The sequence below is a fragment of the Echinococcus granulosus genome, assembly GCF_000524195.1.
Source record: "Echinococcus granulosus chromosome Unknown EG_S00008, whole genome shotgun sequence".
Classification (NCBI taxonomy): domain Eukaryota; kingdom Metazoa; phylum Platyhelminthes; class Cestoda; order Cyclophyllidea; family Taeniidae; genus Echinococcus; species Echinococcus granulosus.
In genome coordinates, this window is record NW_020170388.1 from 83,118 (window position 1) to 108,462 (window position 25,345).

Genomic DNA, 25,345 nt, shown 5'->3' on the forward strand with positions numbered 1-25,345 from the left:
GACGGATTCAGTCTGTTCACTTTGATGCGGTGATAAGCCTAGGTTAACTTTTACCCTTCAGCTGCAAGACTTGTCATTTTGACGGAATTGCTAGCCGAATCGTAGTTGTCGCTTAAGTGAGAGATTGAATTACAAGGCCCTACCGCGAGGCCACACAAAATTTTCGAAAACTGCTACATTCCTTTAATTGAAATAGCGCGCTTAAAAGAACAGGCTAAAACCACAAAAGCCTGTTTGTCCAAACTGGCAGACGAATGGGGAGATGGATAAACTATTTAATCGCTGTTGTATTACTGAGCTGGCAATTAAGTAGTACTGAAAAGTGATGCTTGATTGCTTAAGCAAAGAAGCAAACCAGATGTCCAGAAAAGTCATTTTTAATTTGTCATTAAAAATTAGGTAAAAAACTTTAAACGATTCTGGTTTTTATAATGGAACCGTGAGACAGAGCATGAAGGAGATGAAGAAAACAAAAACGCAAAAGCAGCTTTAAGCAATAACAACCTAGTGCTTCTCGGGCTTTTAACTATTTTAAGAGAAATGGGAAAAACCTCAGGTAGGTTTTGAACCATTCACAATGTGAAAAGCTTAACCACTGCCCATAAATGGGCCTTAGAAAGTCAGTGATTATGAGTAGGAGTGGATACTTCAGTTTAAATTCAACCTACCCATGTAGTGCTCAAGCTGAATGTCAGAATACCAGCTGCTCTTTATCCGGGTCCCTGTGCGCTAAGATCAAACGGTACAGCAGGATCTGATCAAGAGTGTTAAAATCACCTCAAACCGGATGCCTATTTTCCTACAACTAATGTCGAACTACACACTTTTACACTACTTTTCAAGCAAACAACAATGATTTCCCAACCAGAACCGGAGGGTAAAGTACAACCATTAAACTAAAATTAATTTTGCTTTATAATGAATGCTTTATGAGAGAGTGAGATCAACACAGGAACTGTACTCACTGTTCAAAGTGGATCCTATCTAGATCTGCAAAATGTACTGGTACTAGCGGAACAGGGCATAGTCTTGCAGTTATGCAGCTCCTGTGCATCATCTTTGATGCTGGCTCAAGAGCACTTCTTTTAGTGGAACACATGGGAAGACTGGTGGTAGTGACGCTAAAAATAAAATCTGAACCATTAATTAGGACAACTTTTGGTTCAATTACACTGCAAAAGAGTGATATTTGTGTAGTGGTGGGACACTTCCCTTAGTGTGTGTAGCTCAGTCACCACGGTTTTTCGACCATGTCTACAGACTCTAGCTGTCGTTTTGTATGTTCACGATAGATCTCTTCCACTGGCATGGCTAACGTCTACTTCAGTGAAGACTTAAAGTGCTACATAACTATATCAGGCTTTCCGATTTCATGCAATCGAGCTCCCCAGTCTAGTAGAGGAATAAGCTCGGCTCGTGGTGTCTAGGCTACTAGCCATTCAGCCCCTTCTGCACGCTCACCTTTAGACCTGTATCCACGACAATATCTTCATGGATAACACAAGTGGTGTAATACAATAGAACTAGGCAGGCCTACATGTCGTCACAAAGGGTACGCAAAAGTACCTATGGTCGAGTAATTTGTAGGCTTTTACGTGTTATAGAAATTCTATGAGCAAATTTGACGCTACGGATAATCATCTAAAAGAAGGCAGGGTCGCTATCTGACTACACAGAGACACTCCCAAACTGAGAAAGGACGAATATAAGCTTGATTCAACGCATATTTCAATGAACAATGACCTTTTTAAACCGTCAAGTGGAAGAGACCAAGTGCGCAAACGGAGTAGCATTTTGTACAACAAATCGCTTAAAAATGGGATCTGCAGGTACCGCAGAAATTAGTTCGATCTCAAAACTTCAAAAAGCTCAGTTCTTCGGGAAATTGTTTTTTTTTGTAAAAGAAGGACAAATAAGCATAGCGATTTGTAATTTCAATTTTGGAAAGGGATGATCAATCTCAAAAAACGTGGAAAAACTGTCGTGTTACCGTAAGCGCCTAAGAAAATGTTTAAAAATCTGCAATAAACACCAAAAAAGTCGATCATAAACCATGAAGACGAAGAGAGGAGGAGTGGTTAGTTGTGTCTGAGTGTGTCCTGTGAATAGCTGGCAGAAAAGCTGGCTATCACTTAGGCGTGAAGATAACTGTTAAACTTGTGCATAAACCCCCACCTTCAAAGGAGCGCGCAGTATGCAAGCAAATTTATCTCGACTAGTCATCTCGATAGAGTCTTTTCTCACCGCATTGCTCGTTATCATTTGTAATTCAAGCGTGAGGTTGTTGAAAATAGTCCAAATCCTTTTGATGTCTCCTCCGTTGAACATCGCTGTGGATTCAGCCATCCACAGCAGACGTATTTTCCAGCTAAAGAAATTGGAGTTGCTACTCTTTTTAAGGGGTAGCGCTTCAGTCATTTCCAAGGGCATCATAAGGTATATGAGTCTAGAGGAGGTTACGTTCCTTTTAATGTGGATTTACCTAATTGCTGTCGTTTTCGCAGTAATAACCAAACCGACTCTATTAAGTGAACGACTTGAACTCCTTCAGTGAAGGTCTTGCTCTTCTATTAATCTTGATACAGAACTTGAGGCTGGGGTATTTGCCAAAAGTCCACAGTTTTACACATTCACAACAGATATTTGCCTTCTGTAGCATTTTTCGAGCAATAACCAACCGACGCATCCCTTGAAGTATCAGTGAAAGCTTTTGTAGTCTTTGCAAGTAATAAAAGATGTCGAGCATATCCCATCGTACTATTGCAAATACAGCGCTTGAGCTATCTCTAAATTCTGGAAGTAGGTCTTGTAGTCCAGTAATTTGGATGCAAGAGACTGAAACTGGCTACATAATCAAATATTAGCTTAGGTTACAAAGCAAATGCCGAAAGGCACGAACACCTTCAAAGAGTGTGCTACCTGATAGCAAACACGCAAGCCTTTCTCATCTCGGCCAATTCCACGCACACCTGCAAAGCATGTGCATTAGCAAACTACGTCCTCCAAGTAGGCCGAAATCGTCATCGACGTCGTTTTCGTCGTCAGCATTACTGGCAGCTTCAAAGGCACCTCTCTCTCTCTCTCTCTCACTTACCGACACTCGCGCATCGACCCACTTACAGGTCATCTCGCACACGTCTGCCGCGTTCAGGGGCATTCAAACGCCGCTGAAGGTGACCGCACAAAATGACACTGCCTGGTTTTATTCGTTTTCAGTCATTCAAAAAAAAGAAGATCAGAGATATTATTTCACCTGCATACATCCACCGGAGAAGGCAAAAAAGACCCTGGAAGCTGCTGCGTGTTTATTCCTTCTCTTGTCTGTCAATCGACGTGTGTCTTACAGTATTGGGGCTTGCACAACGAATTTGCAGGAGTCGAACTACGCCATCTGTGTCTAGTGCCCCAGTCCTGTTGTCGCAAAAAGATCTTCAGGATTTGCAACGATTTAAAATGTACGCAGCGCACGAGAAGTTGGGCTTTTGAAAGTCATTTTTTAAAGCAAATTCAACCAATTTGGGCCAATGATCAGCTACCGTTGCAGTATTGCCTGGGGATGTGTGCTAACAATTTTCTGTCAACAGTTGCCTAGACACTAAGCTGGAACACAACTTGTGGAGAAAATGCGACACATAAATAAGAGCAACTTTAGCAACATCAAACCATGACAGATGTCGCGCTTGGTTCACATCATGACACCAGTGCTTAAGGATCAGGTCTTGTGATGCCTTGTGGGTAACGCAATTTGCGTTCTGACAGTACTGACTGGGTGATTACTCGTGACATGTATTTCTAATATCGCATTCTTTTCAACTATCATCACTTCAGTCGGAACCGGACAATTTAAGGGAAAAAAATGATGGCACACACTGCACAAAACAGGGCTGTACACTGGATTGAAGAAAGGGGAAGAAGCAAAGACAAAACAAAATTTGAGCCGCCAGTCAAAACACACGTTTGTGTGTGCGCGTGTGAATTTTTAATGCCTGGTCATAAAACGCCTGGTTGGATGGCTGGGTGGCTGGATGGAACACCGTAGCGAGAGGGAGAGAGAGAGCAAGCTAGTGAGTGGGTGAGGGAGTGAGTTATGGACACGCCCCTGCCATAAAGATCCACCCGGACAACATCGACCACTAAGACTTCGATGACTGCACGACGGTAACAGCATCAATGCCCATATGACGACGCCTATGACATGGCGGACTCTGCTCATTCCATGTGTGTGTTAATGTGATCTCTTCCACTTTACCGGAGACAAAGTTGGATGGATCCGCTTTGGTGGCTTAGCCAATCACCGCTCAACGGGAGGCAGTGGATTGGGAAAAAGGGAAAAGCTTCGAAAACCCGTTCTAATCAACTTCCCCTTTGTAATTTAGACAAGCCAAAATAGAGAAGGTATCCTTGTGTGATTTCAACGTACTAAAACAAGGAGTGATACGTGAAATAACGGCATTCTAAACTTAAATGGGGAAAAATAAGGGTATAATTGGATGAAAGTCTGTAAATATTTGGGAGAATGGCAATTTAATCATTCTGGAAAGAATCGGATCTAGTAATGGCATCCTTTTAAAAAAGAACCACGTTGATTTTGAGTTTCATATAAGGCATTCATTCATTAAAACAGCCACTTTGAGAAGGGTTCTTAACTTTGTAAGGCCAGAAAAGCATATAACACCAAAGGGGTTGGTGCCATTAACTTTGATGAAAAATGAACTAAAAGTTCCGATAAATCTACGACCTAGAAAACAATACAATCTCAACAGAAAGACAAGTGGGTTTCGAGCCCAAGAAAAGCCAGCTTATTAGGTTTACCGAACATGGCAAGTTATTAACATTTAACGAACTAGAAAATGCAAATATTGGTGTATTTCAAAAAATTTAGTTAAATTTTGGAGAGGTTTCACGTATTTAGTTATCCTTAGATCAAGACTATCTGATACAGTAAATGAGCAACCTAAAAATACCACCGTATCTCAACCAAGCAGTTGCAAACGTGACATGGCACGACAATGACCTCTGAAACTTTGACCCACAGACTAATATTTGGCAGATCCTGGATAAGCAACAAAGCGCAAATTCCTCAAACGTGTTTCGAGGTGGAGCCAGCAGTAGCTTTTAAAGATAGGTGGCACTGTAAAATGCAACGATTTAGAAAATTTCTCGTCTGATGGATGAATTTACCTTTAACAATGAGATACAAGGTATAAGCTGAGAGCCGACTCAACGGCAACTTAAATCCACCGTTTTTATGGGCTTTTTTCGACAGTTAGAGTTCTGGGATAAACAATTTTACGAGCTACTATTGCCTCACACACAGGTTACCAAATAGACTTGAATGAAAGACAAATTACCGTCGATGTTGGTGAGGCTATCGGAGAATTGAGTCTCTCCACGAGGCACCGTCGGTGCGAACAGTGGATGTACCTCCGGAACTAGATGCGAGAAACAAAAAAAATATTGAATGCTTAAAGACTAAGAGTCAAAACAGTGAAAGACAGGAACTTTCATAAGCAGAAACAAAGTATGCATAAGTAAACATTCTGCATTACACATCTGCTAAATGATCACGAACTTTGATCAAATGTATACATTCACAGCGGTAACAATTTATTGAAGAACAAACTGGGCGTAGATAGAAAATCCTGCCATTTAGATGTGAAACAACTCACAATTCTGTATCTAAACAAATATGATTATATTTTCTTCAAAATATAATTACTAAATGCTTCCCATTGTCCAGCTCACTAAATTCATGGGCAAAAAAAACTTTTATTCCGGTCGTCTGCTAAGTGGGAAATGATGGAAGGAAAAGGAGACAATGCGTCCTTCCAACCACCCACGGATCAGTCTCCATGTTGGTGGCATGGAATTCCTATAATGCCGCCCGTGCCATTAGTCTCTCAGACCATCTGTACGTCGAAAACAAGGCTATTTAGGACCTTATACGTCTGTTGGCACCTTCAAGAAGAGGTTGGAAGCGAAAATCGCATTGGCCGTAAAGTAAAACAACACTACCCAAACAAATGTAAGCACTTCCATCCACCTTGTATGCACCGTGCAATACGAAAGACACTTTAAGAATAATTACTGTTTCTCGTTAATGCTTCCTTTTGTACTTTGAGAAGGAAAACTGGACGAAAGAAGTTCCAGATTCCAGGAACTACGAAGTAGTGACATAACATTGCTTTTATTATTATTGGTTAAAAGTCGTCGGAACTGAAGATACTAGGAGCAGTGTGCTTTGGGGCACATATAACGCAGAGTTAATTCTATTGATGAGCTTCAAGTAAAAAGTTGTCGTTTTTATATTTATAATAAGGACTTATTTAGAGTCACGATTTCGTAACATATTTGAGGGGAAGTTAGGCGCAACAATTACACAATATTATCCTTAAAAACAGGCCCACCTTGGTGTGTCTGAAAGGCATTACTCGGCCACGCAAGAGCCGTTTCTCCTGCCTCAGTTGATTGGCCATTCGATACATCTGCAGTCGCAGGTTCACCCCAACCTCCACACCCACCTCCACGTCCTCTTCGTTGGGGTGTGGAACACTCGGGCAGGTCGTGTTGTTGGTGTTGGAGGATTCGTTCCTCGGCTTCCCACAACAACTCAGATGTGTTTTCTTCTTTTCCACTGTATCTGATGTTGACATCATTGTCGACATTTCGGGACCGTTCGGGGCCTCCTCCACAGAAGGATTGGATTTCAGGGTGATCGCCTGACATTCGTCGGGTTCTTGAGGTGCATCGTTTTGCTTGCCCTGATTCGGTCCACAATCCGGCATGTAAATATGGAGGCTGTGACGACTGGGCCAGCGGTGCAGGTTTACCGATAGGAAGCCTGGAATTGTCACAACAGCTGACACCGGGCCCCCCGGTACCTGTACATTGAAGAGCACCGGTACTTCTCATGTTCCGGGTATAAAACGAGATGCTGCTTTGGTAGTACTGCACGCATCAGTAGCTGATTTTTCCCATTACACACCAACAGTTTGCCCGCATGTCATGGACCAGGCCTTACATCGATAATAAACTGGGCAGCCAACAGTGGTGAATGCAGGTACTGGTTGGAATACGGTGATAAGTGCAGTTTCTTATGAACGTAGTCACAAAACTCGAACCAGGAGATAAATGCTCGCTTCTATAAAAGACCTTAAGCAGCATTTGGCATAGTGGTCGAAAACGTAGTTACTCAGTGGTAATATATCGGGTGTAAGTCATCATCTCAAGGATGACTGACCGCATACCTGCCAGTGACGATCCTTTTCGACCCCACAGCCCACAAGAGTCAATTTCTGCGAACATTCAGCTTGTACATATAACACCTACCAGATTGGTATATAACCTGCTGCGTGACGATAGGTAACACAATCAAGTACAATTTGTAAAGGTTGGCTCATGGCACAAGCTCAAACTATTCACATTACAGCAACTCAGTACTGCAACATCTCCTTACAGCCCAAACCACACTTTGAGTGAATTCCACCTGGTGGATCCCTAAAAGAGGAAATCCCGAACACTGGGAAGTCAGCATTTTAGAACCGATAACAAAGTAAAGTAGGCTGTTACAGGATGGTTTAGCCACAATGACAAAAAGTCCTTTGTCAAAGCCTTTCATCTCTTTTTTGTAGGCCTATGTAGCACTATGTCGAAAAATGAATGCAGCTTACGTTTGACTTGAACGCTCCTTGTAAAAAAAAGAGCGCATAACTTACAAGGTCCTGGCTGTGTGTCGAGCTCTCGTCTCGGGATCCACTGCAAGGGGCAATCGCGGCGTTGCTGAGGTCCGAGGAGTCGAGCGACTTTTCGCTTCCTTCCCGCCATAGCCGCACCAGCGGTCTCGGTGAATCCACCATCTCCTCTCGGTGCGGCAGATTCTCGCCCTCCTCCTCCCACGAGTCTAGACACCTCGGCGCTTCCTCTGATGCCAGCATCAAGGGCGACAGGGGAGAACGCTGACATTGGTCTAAATGACGTTGTTTCTTTTCCCCTGAAGATTTGGATCGCCCCAACGGGCGGGTTCGATCCATTTGGCACTGCTTTCGCTTCAGTGGGCGCTGTGGCAGTTGTCCTTGGTCCGAGAGACACGGATTCTCCTTTGATAAGGGTTTGAGTCTCTCTGCCGGGCAACGACTTCGTTCCGACTGCCACTGCCCTTTCTCCGTCATGGGATGTTGATTTCTCTCGAGTGAGGATCTTCGCTCCCCCTGGCGTTGATTTCGGCTTGAGGGCGCCTGCTTTCGCTCCAACAACGAGGAGGGTGGAGGTTGAGTTCGACGCTGGCACGTGAAGCAGGCTGTGCGCGGCGAGTTTGGAGGACAGGTCGTTGCGGGGACTGCGCGGGGATTCAGTCGGAGATTGGCGAGAGCGCAGAGACGGTTGCATTGATACCAGTCGTCGCAAAAGCGGAGCACGTCGGACGAGGCGTCGGACGGCGGCTTCTCGTGCTCCTGACGCCTTTGCCGCTGCTGCGGGGCTGGGGAGGGTGAACCTTGCCTTCACAAAATCAGGTTGTGAACGCAGAGCTACTGCCAAATCTTCTACTGTAACGCTACTCAAGTAGTACTTAAATGGCTGTTTATAAACGTCTCTGAGACTCAATTGGGGATCTAGAGCCAACAGAAACTTAGATATCCGGGATTTGACTGGGAGTTCTGAATAAAACGGTTTATCATGAATAACACCTAGGATGAAGATGAAAATCTTGAGCGCAAAGGCTACCAAAGCATACATAGGTAACTAGGGCTGACAGAATATCTGCTGCAAACTGTTTGATGCCAGTTAACAAGGATTTTGTTCGCCGTGATTTTATCTAATGTTGAAAATAAACCGATTATGAAGACAATGCGTCCAAACTAAGGGGTCGACGTTCGTGAATCTGGGGCTTCAAAGAATTAACCAAAAGGCTATATAGCAACCAAAAATGTGGAATAAATACCCGGTTTTTCAAAGCCACTGATGCTCGAAGTGTTTTTAGTGGTATATTGACAGAGGACTAACACTTGACTAGAGCGGCATTCGAATGATGGATGCCTAATTCCAAAGGTACAACTGCGTAAATCACCGAAGTATGGAACCGTAACCTGTTGAAAAAAGCTAGTACATGAAGGGGTGGTAAACTTGAAGTACTTTAACAACCGATGAGTAATGTGAAGTCCCTGGCCAGGAGCTTATAGGCAAACCAACAACTTCAACCGGATGGGTAAGTAGATTGAGATGACTAGCGAGGCAACATTGTTGATTCACGGCTTTAAAGTGAGCATTTTAGCTATGCGGAAGATGGCAAATTGTCCGAAAGGAGAAAGGAGGAAAGGTGTCTACAGCCGAATAACTATAAACACTCATCAAGGTGGTTATTAAAGCAATTGGACTAACGAATCTCCATTAAGAATCGCATAAATCAGAATGATTTTAGGAAAGTTTAGTTGAATAGTGACAAGGGCTCTCAATAGATGTAGAACCAATGCACAAAGACTGTTTTCAATGTTACTTTAGGCAAAGATATATTTAGAAATTGGTTTTACAGGTTATGAGCCTACTCATTGTTGCAAACGACCATTCTTAGGCTCAGTAATAATACTGATGTGCCGTTTTCAAATAAAAAAATGTATTGTGAAATTTTAAGGTTAATTTAAAACTGACGTGAGAGTAATTTCACTTTTACTGTTCGATCATAAAAGAGGCAATTGCTGGAAGACTCCACTACCCCACGGAGCTTCACAAAAAACGGAAGAGAGGAGTTATGATGAAAAATCATAAAAGCATGAATACTCCACATGGGCAAATGGAGGAAGCTTTAAAATGTACATTACAATTCTAAAAATTCCATTAGCTTTCACACTAATCTAACAATTAAATAGGGTAAACTTTCAAATGCACTTCATCCCAATACATAACTCGTAGATTTATTATTTATAAATTGGCTAAAAGAGTCCTTATATACTAGTTCTAACAGTTTTCCTATGGTTTGCCCCACGTTTTAATGCCACTTAAATCAACAGTTGTATTTTATTTCGGAATGTAGACGACAGGTTTTGACTCAACAACCAATGAGTAAAATTTACGAGGCGGTAAAAACTTTTATGTCCATAAAACCACCCACTTTAGACCATGAAACATGGGTGAAGTATCTCATCTTCACTATTTATTTTTTTATTGACACAACCCCTATCCGAAAGTGATATTCGAATTAATGCCTGTAACAAAATGGCGTGTTTCAGGCCCTTTGAGGCTTCTACAATTCTGCCTAGATGACAGTACCATGGAACCCTATGGTACTATCCTCCTAGCCCCTCCGTTCGTGCATAATAGGACTACCTCAAAGACTCACCTGTGTCTACTGTCAGCCGACTTTGTCTCGAGGGGTAATGTCCACCCATAGTATGAACGCATTACATAAAACCCAAAAAATACATATTTCCACTCAAGTAATATCTTTCACTAAATGTAGAATAAAACCAAAGAAATTTCCCTATAAAGAACAAGTATCTAGAAGTTGATTGAGTTGGTTCAATCATTCGCTGTCATAAAGGGCAATGAAACAGACCTTAAAAGCAAGCAAGGAACCGGCACAAATTTCTATAAATGCTCTAAGACAGACAGTTACGCTCTTAAGATAATTCTAACACAAGCCACTTTCGCAATACACTTCCTGATAGTCTAGGATGAAATAATTACGGTTAGTTAAGAAGAGTGATATATGACCTTTAGTCCAAAAAAAGACTCTGTGAGAACCCACAATTCCCACCCCTAAAATACAGATTTAACGCCAAAATGTGTAGATACGAGTTTTTAAGTTCCCTTCACTTTTTAGGAGCAATGAATTGCATACACGCAAAAAGTGGCAGCAAAGTTAATGTAACACGACCTTGGAACGAATTAGACAACCAAGGAACCGTCGCTTTGAGTACACATTGGCAACTGCTCGATACAGCAATTTGGAGACAAGGTCCTGTTTATTGTCCATGACAAATATGTTGCCCAAATACCCAAAACAGGTATGAGGGTTTGCGCTTTATGTTGGGGAAATACATTTCACGTCCAATTCCGTGATCCCAAAGTCATCATGAGATTGAAATAGGTGATAGCATTATTTGGGTGAAGGGAATATTACCATGACTCTTATCAAAATGATCTCTAAAAATCATTCGGAAACTTGAAAAACGTAATCAAATAGGAAATTATAAACAATTTCAAAATATTTATCATGCCGGAATTTTTAATAAATAGGTGAGATAATCAGTTAATGGTCTGACATAAGAGAGTAAGAAATTCCCATTGATAAAATTCAACGAAAGCTTTAAAAACATGTCTAACTTTTTAGGAAAATTATAAAACCACCTTAGAGCCCAGATCCTATTCGCACAAACACTTAAAAGCTGGGTTTTTTCACTATACTTGCCATAACCTACGAGTCTTTCAGTTACCCTTCTATAAGGGTAATAATATAATATATAATATAACAATAATATAGGTAAGTAAATAAATAAAGTAAGTAAATAAATAGGGCAGAAAAACACTTTAATCAGGTACGTTTTCATGTGCATTGGAAAAAAAACTTATCCAACCTTGCGATTCTCAAAAAATTAAAATTTGAATAAAGTTCGCGACATAGAAAAAAACATCAAAGGGCCCCCTATGGCAAAAAAAGTCAACTCAAAAAGAAAAAATAACAGCATTATCGAATAAAGCTATGGTAAGTCTTCGATAACTGCAGAATTTTAGACACTTGACTTGACAGTGCAATACATAACATTTTACTTAAACACGATAAGTAGCAGTTATTAAAAAGAGTAAGGAATTCCACTAACGGGGAGGGATTGTACAGCGGCGTACGGGGCGTCGGGAGCGAGGTGCCACAGGCCAGCGCAGGAACAGGTGGAGAGCGCTGTCGCGGCTGACCGAAGTTGTTGGCCGCTCGCCAGTTGTGAGAGCCCCGCAAAGCCGCCAATCGCTCCTCTGATGTGGTCTCTATGAAGAGATGATGCAGTCGAGACAGCGAGGATTGCAATTGCGATTGCAGACGGCAGGCGAATTGCTCCTCCTCCTTCTCCAACGTGGATTTCTTGTCGGAGCAAAAGGACAACAGTACTTCTGCTGTGTCCTAAGGAGTAATCACGCTAGTGGCTAATAGTCTGTAAAACGAAATAGCTCAACTTTTGTGATTATATCAAACCGACCTTTATCATGCGTATCATGTCGATCACCTTTTCAGTGATGAAGAGATCCCTGGTAAGTTTTCCATGAAATGTTGCTACTAAGCGCAAAAAGCCACATCGCACAATTGGATTACTAGCCTATAAAATGAATTAAAGAAGCAAAGAAAATAACGGTGGGAGAAGACAGACCGACCGCATTATGGGTGAGTTGCCAAATTTTCAGAATTTAAAGTATTTATGATAACTTATTACACCAAAAAGAGGTAATAAAGAACCCACCAATAAGTCTTGCTTTTCTTTCGATAATGGACAGTTTTGTTTTTTGCACGGACAGCCGTTGTCCTTTCGCGGTGAACAAACGAGAACCTGTTAGAATGATGATTAGTAACCAAGGCAACAGGTGACACCCCTCCATATTATTAAACAAAGAACAACCAGAAGGCTATTGTTGTTTTTTAATAACAAAGTAAACTCACCGCTGATAGGCAGGGATGAGGCGAACAAGCCACTGAAACCTGCTAACAAAACAAAAGGCCAATGAAGACTCAAGCGATCGGCCAACGCTGTTGACAATGGGAGTACTACCACTTAAAAAGGCGTACTCTTCGAATTATTACTGCGTCCGACTACGCCGCCAGATTAAGTAAGAAGTGGTGGTACACCAAAATACAGCCAACTTACTGGCGAATTTGATCCAAAAATTTGACAAATCCAACTGCATAACATAGATGGATTTGCACTCAAGCTTACTACGCTCCAGTAAGTGTTAGAAATCCCACCGCCAATCCTGAAATAATTACAGCCTCCTTCAAGCGTCAAAGTTAAAGCTCTCAAGTCAGTGATTTTTCCATGACTCTCCTTACTGTAAAAAGTTGCGTTTAATCGGCAAACTCGACCTACTTATCTACCAAACCAAGATGATCTGCAACACCTCTTACACCTTTAAGTCGATTAGCTCAGATAGTAGGATCGCAGACCAACCTGCTGAGGCTGGCTTTCATGATCTGGAACCTGAGGCTCCATTTGACGACGGGGAGATGGGTGACCATGATTCTCACCACAGAAGCGTCTATTTACCCTTGACAGCTCACTCTGCCTTGTCCGACTACAGGGAGGGTAGCCTTGATCGTCTAGCTGCTATGGCATTTAAGAAAGAACCAATTAAAAAAATGATTTGGCTATCGTATGTTCGACAAGAAATAGGGCATTTAATCAAGGCAAACGATAAATTATTAATAACTGTTACCATTGACAGCACGGACACAAAAAATGTTTACCTTTGTCCCCCTATTAATCTAAGTACTTGCAACTGTTAAAAAAACAAATACATCAAATCCTGATGCTGATCCGCTCGACTACAACTACCCTCAACGGATCATTAACTAGCTGGTTTCTAAATTGCAGCTCATTTTAGACTTAAAATCTCCTACGAAAACGTAATTTACTCCATATTATTCCATACAGGTCAAAAACCTCACCAGTACTCCCAAAACAGTTTGTGCTGCCGTATAGTTTCAATGGGCAACTTCAGATTAGAAGTAAACGCAAAACTTTCAGGAAATGGAACTTTTATGGTTAATGAGATAGTGACAAACAACAGACTAGCTATCGCGACCTAAGCAAAAAGGTCCAAAGAATTTTCATTACGCTTTAGGACAAAAATCACAGTCTAACGATTGTCAAGACAATATGATAGTAATAATTCTAGAAGTCTTCCCAAAACTTGATCTAGTTTTTTTGGAAAAAAAGGATGTTTTACGAAGGTTCCAGACCAACCTGTTGAGGAGATGATTGCAAAATCAACTGACAACAAGGTGATTCCTCAACGGGCGAGCATTCTTTCAAAAGGTAGACTTTAGTGATTTGCGAGCAATCCAGATTCAGTGACTGGAACAAAAACAAGCAGCGTAGGACGTCTTTTAAATAAGAAAGTCAGGTTACACAAAATCGTGACAAAAACACACCTCAGGGTCCTGTGACTGGGGGAGGTTAGGGCTCAATGCGGCTCTACAAACACCTGATTCTTGACACAGAGGGTGCACTTCATTGTCGTGGCGATTGTTCAACTGAGGACTCTGGCTCTGATCCATCTGCTGGTTTAATCAAAATCAGCAAAGGTTTAAATTGCCGAAAGAGAGTAGAGAGGTACCAGTGCTTACACATTTAATAGCTGGATAGCCCAAAGGCACTTGTGGAGCAAGATCGTAACGATTGGGATTAAGACGGCACTCAGGTGTATGTGACCGAGATAAGCAGTCTGGAGAGGGCTCATTAGGCCTCTTCGAATTGATATTGGGAGATGGAGTATGCGAGGGGTTGGGAGAAGGCGAGCATACAGGAGGGATGATATGGAAAGGGAGACAGGAATCAGGAGAACAAGGCTGGGACGACATTCCTGATTGGAACGGAGTTTTCGAGTGATGAAAATTATTGGATGGACTAGGAGAAGGACAGGGATTGGGTGGCGGAAAAGAAGAAGAGGAGGAGGAGCGAGCGCGGCAAGAAACTGGCCTAGATTGGTTAAAAACGGTGCTTTCAGGACAAGAGGAGCGAAGACGACTCTGATAATTCTGCATGCCTTGGACAAGGTGTTTCTTCAACGTGGCAAGTACGTTGTTGGAGACATAGGGGTCCAAATTAAGATGCTAGATTAAAAGATAATTGATTTATTCGGCTAAAAATAGTAAAACTTACTTCAAGCTCATGAGCCATTACCACAGCTTCTTCTTCAGCAAAATTAAATAACTGGTTTGATTGATCGCAGTCTGATTGGAGGGTGGCGAACTGATATTACAAATATGGCCAAGTTATCGGTAGGTTGGAAAAGCAAAAGACACTGGTACATTAAAATACATAAAACAAAAACCAGTAAATAAAATCACCCGATTAGAGGAAGACTGCTGAATGCACGTACGGCAGTTTGAACACAAATTCGGCAAACTGGAAAACCTCGGATGTCTACTCATTCTTAAAGAGTTCCTAGATGAAAAGACTAGGTCTGCACTGTAGCAGAATTACCAAAACATTATAACAGGATCAGCTAGACAATACGCGCATTCAACTAAAGCGGCCAAACATCAACCAATGAAAAACCCAGGAACACGTGAATTCGCATAAATTGATTTATAAACATTATTAAACAGCCGCCCACTATATGGTCGACCTATGATTTAAAATTTCCTTGACAAAACAAAGAAATCAAGTATTAATCACTTTTGACAAAAACCATAAAGCACAACTGTTTAAATAAAATTTTGCTAAACGATTAGTGATATACTTATTTTAAGATATTCAAGACCAAAAATTTTTATAATATTGCAGCAATAACTAATTTAGAAAATCATCTAATCAAAGCCTTTTAATCCAGAAAAATTCAAACATTTGTTAGTGGCAGTGCATGTGCTCTAGAAGTGCATCTCACGCTATAGCACAATAGAGCAATCTTTTTCTGCACTTTCCTATTCACTGATTTTTGCACGATTTTTATTATTTAAATCGCCTAGGTGCTTTTTCAGTAAAATTAGACATAAAATTTTTTTTGAGATTTGTGTGCAGTTAAAGGCAGTTTTAAATATTGTCGGCATATTATTTTGTATCTGTTGTTTGTTTGATTATCCCGGCCCTACTATTTGAGCGGTTGATCCGGCCGTCCGTTATTTTCAAAGCTGCTTGTCTGTAGGGTCCACTGATAGTAAGCTAAGTTGCGGTGATATCCTCTCACGGAAACCCGTGTTTTCACTCTAGAAAGGTGTTTGCTTTTTTCTAAAATCCTTTTACTTGGGTTTTTTTGGTTAAGGCGGTCCAAAGATGGTGTTTATGTTCGTTTAACTTCCCGCAAGTTTTGCTGCTTCGAACCCCATCCATGGTTTGATTCTACTTTGTTTTTGTGTTTCAATTTTGTGTTATGTTTAAATGTCTTCTATTTGCGTCGCTGATTACATGGGCTCACTTTTGTTGCTTGGTATTGCAGTGTTGAACAGGGGGTTATGATGCATTGCATTCATTTGGCTCGATATTCACTACACACTCCTAGTTTAACGCTAATGTCGCGCGCGGCGACCATCTAGAGGTTGAAGTGAGCATTTCTAAATCATGACAAAAGCGATACGATTTAGGCGATGGTTCTGTTTTTGTCCATTGGGCAATTGCATAGATTTTTTTTGAAAAGTTGTTCAGGAGTTACTTTGGAAGGCTTACTGGTATCTTGAATCAGACTGGCTAAGAATTGCGGCTTTATTTCGTTCAAAAGATGAGGTAAGCAAGACTGATGAACTGATCAACGATGAAGGCTTTTCACCTTAGTTGTGGTTTTGCGCGTCATTTTAATCCCGACTTACTACGGTATTTGTCTGTTTCATACAGTGGAGTGTTAGTAACTTCATGTTTTCATGTAGATTAATGTGGGGCTTTTTACGTCCATAGTTCATAGTATGTAAACCCCACTCAATTGTGAGATTTTAAACTCATTTTTGCACTGATTAAAATATTTTGACTGTTGTTGTGAGGTATTTCGAAATCCGTTTAGGTCGTTTTCGAGCCTGCCCTTTTTGATGTTAGTCGTCATTTGCTTAATGGGTTAGGAAACCTTATCCTTGTTCTTTCCAATTACCTTGGTTCCTTGTTACTTGGAAATGACGGTCGAATTTATCCTTTATGACTAGATGCAGCAACCGCCACAGCAAATGCAAATACCACCTACCACTGGGCCGCCCCCGGTCATGAATGGTCAGGAGCCTCCACGATCACAGCCAGCTCCCCCACTACCTCCACCTCAGCAGCAACAGGTGTTTGTACCCGGTCAAGGGGGTTACGTGAGCCCTCCCATGATGCCAGTGGCTCAGGGTCCTCCCACAGTCCACCACCAGCCGCCCCTGTCAGCTCAAATGCAGGGCGGCGCTCCTCCCAACGTCATCGTCGGCCGTCCGCAGCCACTTCCTGGTCAGGGCTACGATGGAGCCCCACCACCATTGTATCCACCGCATCCGGGTGCAAGTTACGGCGGTAGTGCTGCCGCCGGAGCTGTCTTCCCACCTCCACCCAATACCTCCGTCGGTCCTATGTTGCAGCCCTCTGCTTTCGTCAAAAGTCAACTTGGGCAACTACGTGCTCAAATCAGCGCGTATAAGCTGCTTTCTAAGTCTCAGTCGGTTCCTGAGAACATCCTCTATCTGGCTGAGGGCCGAGTGCCCCCTACTGCTGCTCCTGGTTTCCACAGCTATCAACCTAGGGCTCCTGTACCCGCACCACCCCCACAACCCGGTCAGGAGGTGCCATCGCAGCAGATATACGCGCAACAACAACAACCACCGCCACCTTCACAGAACCGTCCTCCTAACTACCCTCCCCATCAAATGCCCATGAGATGGGGCTATCCTGGTTATACAGGACCCCCTCCGAACGCCGCCTATATGGCCGCTTCGCAGGCACCGCTCATCGGGCGCAGTCGAATCGGTTCGATCCAGCGTCCACAGGGCCTTGACCCCGTTGAGCTCTTGAAGGAGCGTGAGCAGCGTATCCAATCGCGTATTGGTCAGCGCATCAAGACCCTCTCCTCCCTCAGCGTCTTTTCCACTCCGCAACAGCGTGTCAGTCTGGAGATTGAATTACGCTCCCTGCGTCTGCTCAATTTCCAGCGCCAGTTGCGACAGGACATTGTCTCAGCCATGCGACGTGACACTAGTCTGGAGACAGCGCTCAACATCAAGGCCTATCGGCGACCGAAGAAGCAGAGTTTACGTGAGGCTCGCTTCACCGAGAAACTGGAGCGTCAGATGAAGCACGAACAGGAGAAGCGGCGACGCCAGAAACACCAAGAATTCCTCAACGCGGTTTTGAGCCATGGTCGGGAGTTCCGCGAGTACCATCGTAACGCCAGTGTGCGCATGTCGAAGATCAACAAGGCCATTCTCACTGCGGAACGTGACCGGCGTCGCACCCAACAGCGTATCGATCGGGAGCGTATGCGCCGATTGATGGAGGAGGACGATGCGGGCTATCGCACGTTGATTGACAAGAAGAAGAACAAGCGCTTACATTATCTCCTCACCCAGACCGATCAGTTTATTGACAATCTTGCGAAGCTGGTGAAGGATCATAAGAAAGAGCAAAATAAGCTGCGCATTAAGGACATTAGGGAGCGTTGCAGAGCCGCGCAAGAGCGGTGTCTACTGAACGCAGTGAATAAGTATCACGCGTTGGCAAAGAATCTTATCTTTGAGGGGGTAACAGCACCAGCCTGGCTTAACACCCTCCCCCCACCGGGCGTCTTTCCTGATGAACTGGTTCAAGCGAGTCGAGAGTTGGCCGCGGGGAAGGCACCTCTCCTCACCACTATCCCTTGGCCAAACATTCGTCTCCCTGTTGCCAATCCGAGTACTAAGGAGATCCTTGAAGGCGAGTCTGCGCCCTATGCCAACGAAGCGCATACGTGGCTGCAGGAGCATCCTGGCTGGGAGGTGCGTTTCCTTATCTTTTTTTAGTAGTCATGTTAAATATCGTTTCTCTTTCTGACAAGAAACGCGTTTTCTCTTTTTTTCCCGAAAATTTCCCATCTCATTCCAAATTTCGTACAGCCCGACTTGGGTGGTAAATATCGCTGCATTAACCATTGGGGTGCTTTGGAAACTTCCTTTGTTCTTGGTCTAGTGCTATTAAAATATTTGTCTTTTAACTAAGGATAAGTTTTTTTTTCGCTGTGTTGGCCCTGGGATGATCTATAGGGGAAATTGGGTATCTATATCCTGACTCTAGAAGGATCATTTTTATCAAATTCTTTTCATCTTAGATCATAAAAGGGACGTTATCGGCGACCTTTTAGATACTATCTTTCCGCGAAATCCCAAATCCTGCAATTCAATTCGCAGACTAGATGTCACTATATCAATCTCATGAACTACTAGGGAAACCGACTATATTTCTGGTTCATTTTGCATAAATTGAACCAAGATTTATAAAAAAATGCTATCCACTTTTCAATCAAAAGTGTACAGCTTTATTTTGGCAATCTCACGAAATTTAAGTTTTTAGCTTAGCAATCGGTCACACCTGTTGTGTTTGAGGTCTAGACGATCCCCGAAGGTAATAGGGTATCTCCAAAGTCACTGCGCGTCCCTTTCAACAGATTGCGCCGACAGACGAGAATGGTGTAGTGCAGGTGGATCTAGTGGAGGAGGATGAGGAGGCCTCGGCCAAGAAGAAGAATGTCTCCGCGGACGATGACGACGACGCGGTGATGGACTCCGTGCGTGGCAACGAGGATGACGAGTACAAGTCGGGTGGGAGTCAGTCTTACTACACCCTAGCGCATGCCATTCGTGAGCAGGTAAAGGAGCAGGCCTCCATCCTCGTTAATGGCAAGCTGAAGGAGTATCAAATGCGTGGCCTCGAGTGGCTCGTCTCCCTCTACAACAACAATCTCAATGGCATCCTCGCCGATGAGATGGGTCTGGGCAAGACAATCCAAACCATCGGCCTTATTACCTATCTGATGGAGAAGAAACGTGTCAATGGACCCTACCTCATTATCGTACCTCTCTCGTATGTGTCCCCTTTCCTCGTCTTATCTTTCTATCCCGGCACCAAGCTATCTAACACTTTTTTCTTCCAGCGTTATGGCCAACTGGGCAATGGAGTTTGAGAAGTGGGCCCCCAGCGTAAAGAAGATTCTTTACAAGGGCTCACCTCAATGCCGCCGTGCTCTGCAGAACCAAATCAAGGCGGCTAAGTTTAACGTTCTTCTCACCACTTACGAGTATATTATCAAGGATAAGTCGGCGCTGTCAAAGGTCAACTGGCGCTACATGATTATTGACGAGGGACACAGAATGAAAAATCACCACTGCAAGTTGACGCAGATATTAAATCATCACTACAACGCACCGTATCGTTTGCTGTTAACGGGGACGCCACTGCAGAATAAGTTGCCAGAACTCTGGGCTCTGCTCAACTTCTTGCTGCCAAAGATCTTTGACAGTTGTAACACGTTTGAGCAGTGGTTCAATGCACCTTTTGCGGCTACTGGAGAAAAGGTGAGTCTCTTCTGTGCTTTAGTGGTAGAAAGTAAGTTTTGTGGAGCGTTAACCATGCGGTTCTCAGTTTCTAGAACAAGTATTTCAAAGAGGATGATCCTTTGCATTTATCACTCCCTTACTCGACTCCAGGCATTTGAAAGAAGCTTGAAAAAGATTTTATTATTCTTGTTATTGACATATACCCACCGGCAAAGGCTATTTTGAAGATACATGCGTCTTTATATCACGGTAATGGTCGATAGTATAACCAGAGCCAGATCGCATGATGTCTACAAATTTCCGTAGCATCTGTATTTTACTGGCCCTCGGATCTCTGTGGCTATGGTTTAACGCTCCTTGACTGATTTACTTAACCATTTGAGTAACTAGCCCTCTGCATTTGCCTTGAAGGTGGAGTTGAACCATGAGGAGACCCTGTTGATCATTCGCCGTCTACACAAAGTGCTTCGTCCTTTCCTTCTGCGTCGCCTCAAGAAGGAGGTGGAGTCACAGTTGCCCGAGAAGGTGGAGTACGTTATTCGCTGCGAGATGTCCGCCCTCCAACGCGTCCTCTATTCCTACATGCAGTCAAAGGGAGTCATTCTCACCGACGGCTCGGAGAGAGACAAAAAGGTACTCCTTCCTTGAATTTATAGCTTTCAGAAATGATTTCTCTGCATTAGACAATAACCTAATACTGCACTTGATGTTTCGTATTTTGCAATACAGCTAAATGGCTAATGTGAGTGGCTTCGAGGATGCTCTTCACTTCACCCCATCATCTCTTTTTTTCGACTGATTGTCCTCTCTAACTCATTCACCACTTTTGCCCTTTTATTGTAGGGCAAAGGTGGTACGAGGACCTTGATGAATACAATCATGCAGCTACGCAAGATATGCAATCACCCCTTCATGTTTAGCCACATCGAGGCAGCAATTGCAGAATTCCAGAACCCTCCCTTACCTGGCCAGCTGCCTCCGACTCAGGTGGAGGGGAAGCTTCTTTTCCGTTCCTCCGGCAAGTTTGAATTGCTCGACCGCATTCTGCCGAAGCTGCGAGCCACCGGACATCGAGTACTTATCTTCTGCCAGATGACCAGCCTTATGACCATCATGCAGGACTACTTTGACTACCGGGGCTTCCGGTACCTTCGACTGGATGGTGCCACTAGGGCGGATGATCGTGGGGAAATGCTGAAGGAGTTTAATGATGAGTCGCAGGAGTACTTCATCTTCTTGTTGTCCACTCGAGCTGGAGGGTTGGGTTTGAATCTCCAGACGGCGGATACGGTTATCATCTTTGATTCGGATTGGAACCCGCACCAGGACTTACAGGCACAGGATCGTGCCCATCGTATTGGTCAGCAAAATGAGGTGTGTCCTGCTCCATTGAATTCACCTAATTCCTCCATTTTATCCTGTGTATATCTTCTAATTAGTTCTTCAGAATCCCTATTTTGCAGCTGTTCTTTTAGCTACAGTCTTGAAATGAATCATATGTCTTCCTCTCTGCTAGCATTTAGATTTCACGTCAAATTCTAAGACTATCTTTGTACAAGCTTGAAAGACACCTTTATCGGTTGATTCATTTCGAGAGTACCACCCCTGGGCATTGTCGAAGACGGTCACATTATGGATTCAATTCACTTTTATCGGATCATTTGTAGTGTCGGTGAGGTGTTTTTCTACCTTTTTTAATGCGGTAAGTTCCGAGGTGGTTTTAGCGTATTTGTATCAAGTTAGTACTTTAGATCGCATAGTTGAGTTCAATTTGGTGCTCTTTTGTGGAACGTAGTTACGGTTTGATTCAAACCCTCTCCACAATTTATCATATTGAATCAAAAATTTGGTTTTATAGTTTTCCGGCTCTAAAATGATTGTAATAATTTATGCGTCTCTCCAACCATTGCTTTATATTGACCAGTCGTCTTCATTTTATGGCCAGGTTTTATAGAAGTTATGTTGAGGCTGAAAACGTAAAATTGCGCTTGTGTGAAGTGGCTGGCCTTAGAGTATGTGTCTCGTTGTAACCCAATCTAGAACGTCCTTGCAAAATCATACAGGCATAACCGTTTTAGTGTGCAACGTCCGAGTTATTCTTAAAACCGTTGTAGGGCTGGCCAGTCTAGAAGTAGTTTTATTCAAAACGCTCACAAGTGTTGGGGGGCCAATCCTATTGGTGGCACGAGGCTGAATAGGTCTCGATACTCTCTGTGGTCACCCTTCTGCTCCGACTGTCACAAGCTGTCTTGTTAACTGCAGTCAATTACAAGGCAGGTTGCTAGATGTACTCACTGAGAGGGAGTGTATTTAGGCAGTAGTGCCAAAGGCTTAACTACGTTCTAAAGCGAATATATCCCATTTCCTTAATGGTCCTCGTAGGATCGCTTGCCCATAACGCAAAGAGAGGTGTATCATCTCCTCACAATTCAATTTTTCGACATCACTTATGTAAATGGTTCACTTATACACCTTTTGATTAGCCTAAATCTGTTCCTCAATTTTCGGCCTCAACATTTAAGTTGTGGGTAGTCCTCTGTCGTAAGCTCTCAGATTCAGCCATCTGCAACAAACGCGTATTCACTGTGTCGTGGTGTCTGGCCAGTGAAAAGTGGGATCATTGTTTCGTTGGGATGGATTTGCTAACACTGCCGCTGGTGTGGCGTGAGTCGTACCAAAGCACTAAAGGATCAGTAGCGTAGACGACATAACCACGTCCCCATAGTAGGCACATTTTAGGGAGATGAACAGGTCTCCATCCTGGAATGTATGATTAAAATACCCTACTGTAATGTAATCCTATTCTCCATTAACTCTCATTTCCCATTCATTCTGATGTGTTATCATGCGATTGAAGTTCCAATTGCCGTGCTTAAATAAATGTCTCCATTTTGTTAAATCTAACTTTCATGCCTTACCTATCAAATTCCATCTCAGTACATTCGAATTGGTAAATTTTATTAAGAAACTAAATGATATGACCTTCCGAACTATTTGTAATCCCTGTTAGCCACAGTAGCTAGCTCTGGTTTCTAACCCATCACGGCATTTTGTTTGTGAATACAGGTTCGCGTTTTGCGTCTCATTACAATTAACTCTGTGGAGGAGAAGATTTTGGCCGCCGCACGTTACAAGCTTAACGTTGACGAGAAGGTCATCCAGGCCGGTATGTTTGACAACAAGTCCACGGGTCTGGAGCGGCGCCAATTTCTGCAGAACCTCCTCGAGGCCGACGACGAAGCAGACGAGGATGAAAACGAGGCTCCGGATGATGAGACGGTAAACCAGATGCTTGCTCGCACCGAGAAGGAGTTCGACATTTACCAGCGTATGGACGCGGAACGTCAGGTGACCGAGCGCCAGCAGGCCAAACCCGAGCCCCGGTTGATGGAGTACTCGGAACTGCCCGACTGGATTGTCCGCAATGAGGAAGAAGTGGAGAAGAGCCTTGCCATGGATGAGTCCTGTCTTCTCACCATGCGTCGTCAACGCAAGGAGGTAGACTATTCGGACGCTCTCACAGATCGCCAATTCCTCAAGGCTATCGATGAGGGCAGTTTGGAGGAAGCTGAGGAGAAATCGCGACAGCGCAAGGCCAAGCGCAAGCGGAAACGTAACGAAGTGAGGTCTCACTTGTGTTCAATACGAATTGGGTCTTTTGGGGTTTTCCTTCAAATAAAAACACAGGTAGCATGAATTACATTCATGTAGGCTCTCAACCCTGCATTTAAATGATACCTGAAAAGCAACTTCGGAAACTTCCTAGGATGGTCTTCTGAAAGCTGTTTTGAACGCCTGCAGTATATTCCGACAAGTCCAGAATGCTACGAATCGAATGGATGATAGGTTGTCCTGGTCTGAAGGAAATAAGTCTTGGGTTGTTTTTACCTTGCTTCCATGTTTGATGCAATGAACGCCATTAGTTATTTATCCATTTCCCCAACCGATGAGCTTAGTAGTGATCGCTAAACAGTGTTTTTATTTTACTCTTTAGCCGGATTACAGTGGCATGGACGACGCCAGTTCGGAGGCTGGGAGTAGTGTGAAGGCAGCCCCAGCGGTGAAGCGTCGCAGAGGCCGTCCACCGCAGTCCGCCTCGGCCGCCTCATCGTCCAATGCGCGTCGACCTATCTCACCGAAATTGCAGGAGCGTATGAAACGTCTCCTGCAGATTGTCATCGATTATAAGGACAAGTGAGTCGGATCCACCTTTGCTAGTCCATGTTGATCTACTGTCATCGTCTTCATGCTTCTTTTTTTTCCTTAAGAGATCAGCGTGTGTTGAGCGAGCCTTTTATGAAGTTGCCGACACGGAAGGAGCTGCCAGACTACTACGAGGTGATTAAGCGACCCGTCGACTTCCATCGCATCAAGACGCGTGTGCGCGACGGAAAATACCGCTCAATGGATGAGTTGGAAGCAGACATCCTTCTGTTGTGCAAAAATGCTCAGACCTACAACATGGATGGTAGTCTGGTGAGTCTCCATCCTGTCACCACACTTTCTGTTTAGCTTTAAAGCCTATTCAATCATAAATGGTTGATGCAGTGTGATCTATTCATATTCGAATTTAAAGTTATATCTCGCAACTTTTATTGAGGGAAGTTTTTATTCTTCTGAAACTATTGTCTACTTTTGTTTTCGTTTCTTCGGCGAAAATTTAAGCAATGAAGAGGTGTTTATAATATTCTTTTTTATCGAATTTAATGAAAGCCTTAATTCTGGTGCATAAGGCAGAAATTCATACTAACGCGTAAAAATTGCATGGAAAGAAGCACATCAGGACGAGAAAACGGCTACATTTGCCCTTAGAAGCGGTCACTCAAACACAATCTGTTTTGCGACGACGTGTGCACGTGAGAAGCTCGCGTCAACGCTCTATTTGCCTTCTGTGTAGATCTTCGAAGACTCGGTGGTGTTGCAGACGGTGTGGACGAACGCGCGCGAGCAGTTGGAGGCCCTGGAGGGTGTACCGGAGGAAAGTGAGACGATGGCGGAGGACGGTGACGAGACTTCGAGCTCTCGAAAGGCGTCTACACGTCATCCGCCCACGCAGACCACACCCTCTAACGTGGAAGAAGAGACCATGGACGACACCATCATTGGTGGTGGTGGCGGTGGAGGTTGCAGTGGCGTGGTTGACATTACCGGAGGTGCAGGCTCTTCTATGGTTGTGGA

General features: G+C 43.5%; 2 protein-coding genes across 2 annotated transcripts in view; one reads left to right on the plus strand and one right to left on the minus strand. All coding sequences in view use genetic code 11, as the record gives it.

Moving 5' to 3' along the window:
* EGR_01919 (Centrosomal protein) overlaps window positions 1-15,124 on the minus strand; it is a gene marked incomplete at both ends in the record, with an annotated part of 19,068 nt that extends 3,944 nt beyond the window's left edge. Inside the window, 15 exons of the mRNA XM_024491168.1 lie at window positions 1,462-1,533; window positions 2,176-2,368; window positions 2,970-3,138; window positions 5,352-5,472; window positions 6,408-6,881; window positions 7,716-8,476; window positions 11,836-12,103; window positions 12,180-12,296; window positions 12,438-12,524; window positions 13,140-13,292; window positions 13,935-14,045; window positions 14,123-14,248; window positions 14,318-14,803; window positions 14,853-14,923; window positions 15,073-15,124. Of these exons, the coding sequence (XP_024354311.1) occupies window positions 1,462-1,533; window positions 2,176-2,368; window positions 2,970-3,138; window positions 5,352-5,472; window positions 6,408-6,881; window positions 7,716-8,476; window positions 11,836-12,103; window positions 12,180-12,296; window positions 12,438-12,524; window positions 13,140-13,292; window positions 13,935-14,045; window positions 14,123-14,248; window positions 14,318-14,803; window positions 14,853-14,923; window positions 15,073-15,124 (3,261 nt within the window). The remainder of the gene's footprint in view (window positions 1-1,461; window positions 1,534-2,175; window positions 2,369-2,969; window positions 3,139-5,351; window positions 5,473-6,407; window positions 6,882-7,715; window positions 8,477-11,835; window positions 12,104-12,179; window positions 12,297-12,437; window positions 12,525-13,139; window positions 13,293-13,934; window positions 14,046-14,122; window positions 14,249-14,317; window positions 14,804-14,852; window positions 14,924-15,072) is intronic.
* Window positions 15,125-15,555: 431 nt separating this feature from the next.
* The window catches only part of EGR_01920 (Transcription activator BRG1), a gene marked incomplete at both ends in the record, with an annotated part of 10,419 nt that continues 629 nt past the window's right edge, over window positions 15,556-25,345 (plus strand). Inside the window, 11 exons of the mRNA XM_024491169.1 lie at window positions 15,556-15,568; window positions 15,793-15,833; window positions 16,820-18,613; window positions 19,279-19,694; window positions 19,741-20,185; window positions 20,579-20,800; window positions 21,011-21,541; window positions 23,234-23,788; window positions 24,162-24,361; window positions 24,436-24,643; window positions 25,065-25,320. Of these exons, the coding sequence (XP_024354312.1) occupies window positions 15,556-15,568; window positions 15,793-15,833; window positions 16,820-18,613; window positions 19,279-19,694; window positions 19,741-20,185; window positions 20,579-20,800; window positions 21,011-21,541; window positions 23,234-23,788; window positions 24,162-24,361; window positions 24,436-24,643; window positions 25,065-25,320 (4,681 nt within the window). The remainder of the gene's footprint in view (window positions 15,569-15,792; window positions 15,834-16,819; window positions 18,614-19,278; window positions 19,695-19,740; window positions 20,186-20,578; window positions 20,801-21,010; window positions 21,542-23,233; window positions 23,789-24,161; window positions 24,362-24,435; window positions 24,644-25,064; window positions 25,321-25,345) is intronic.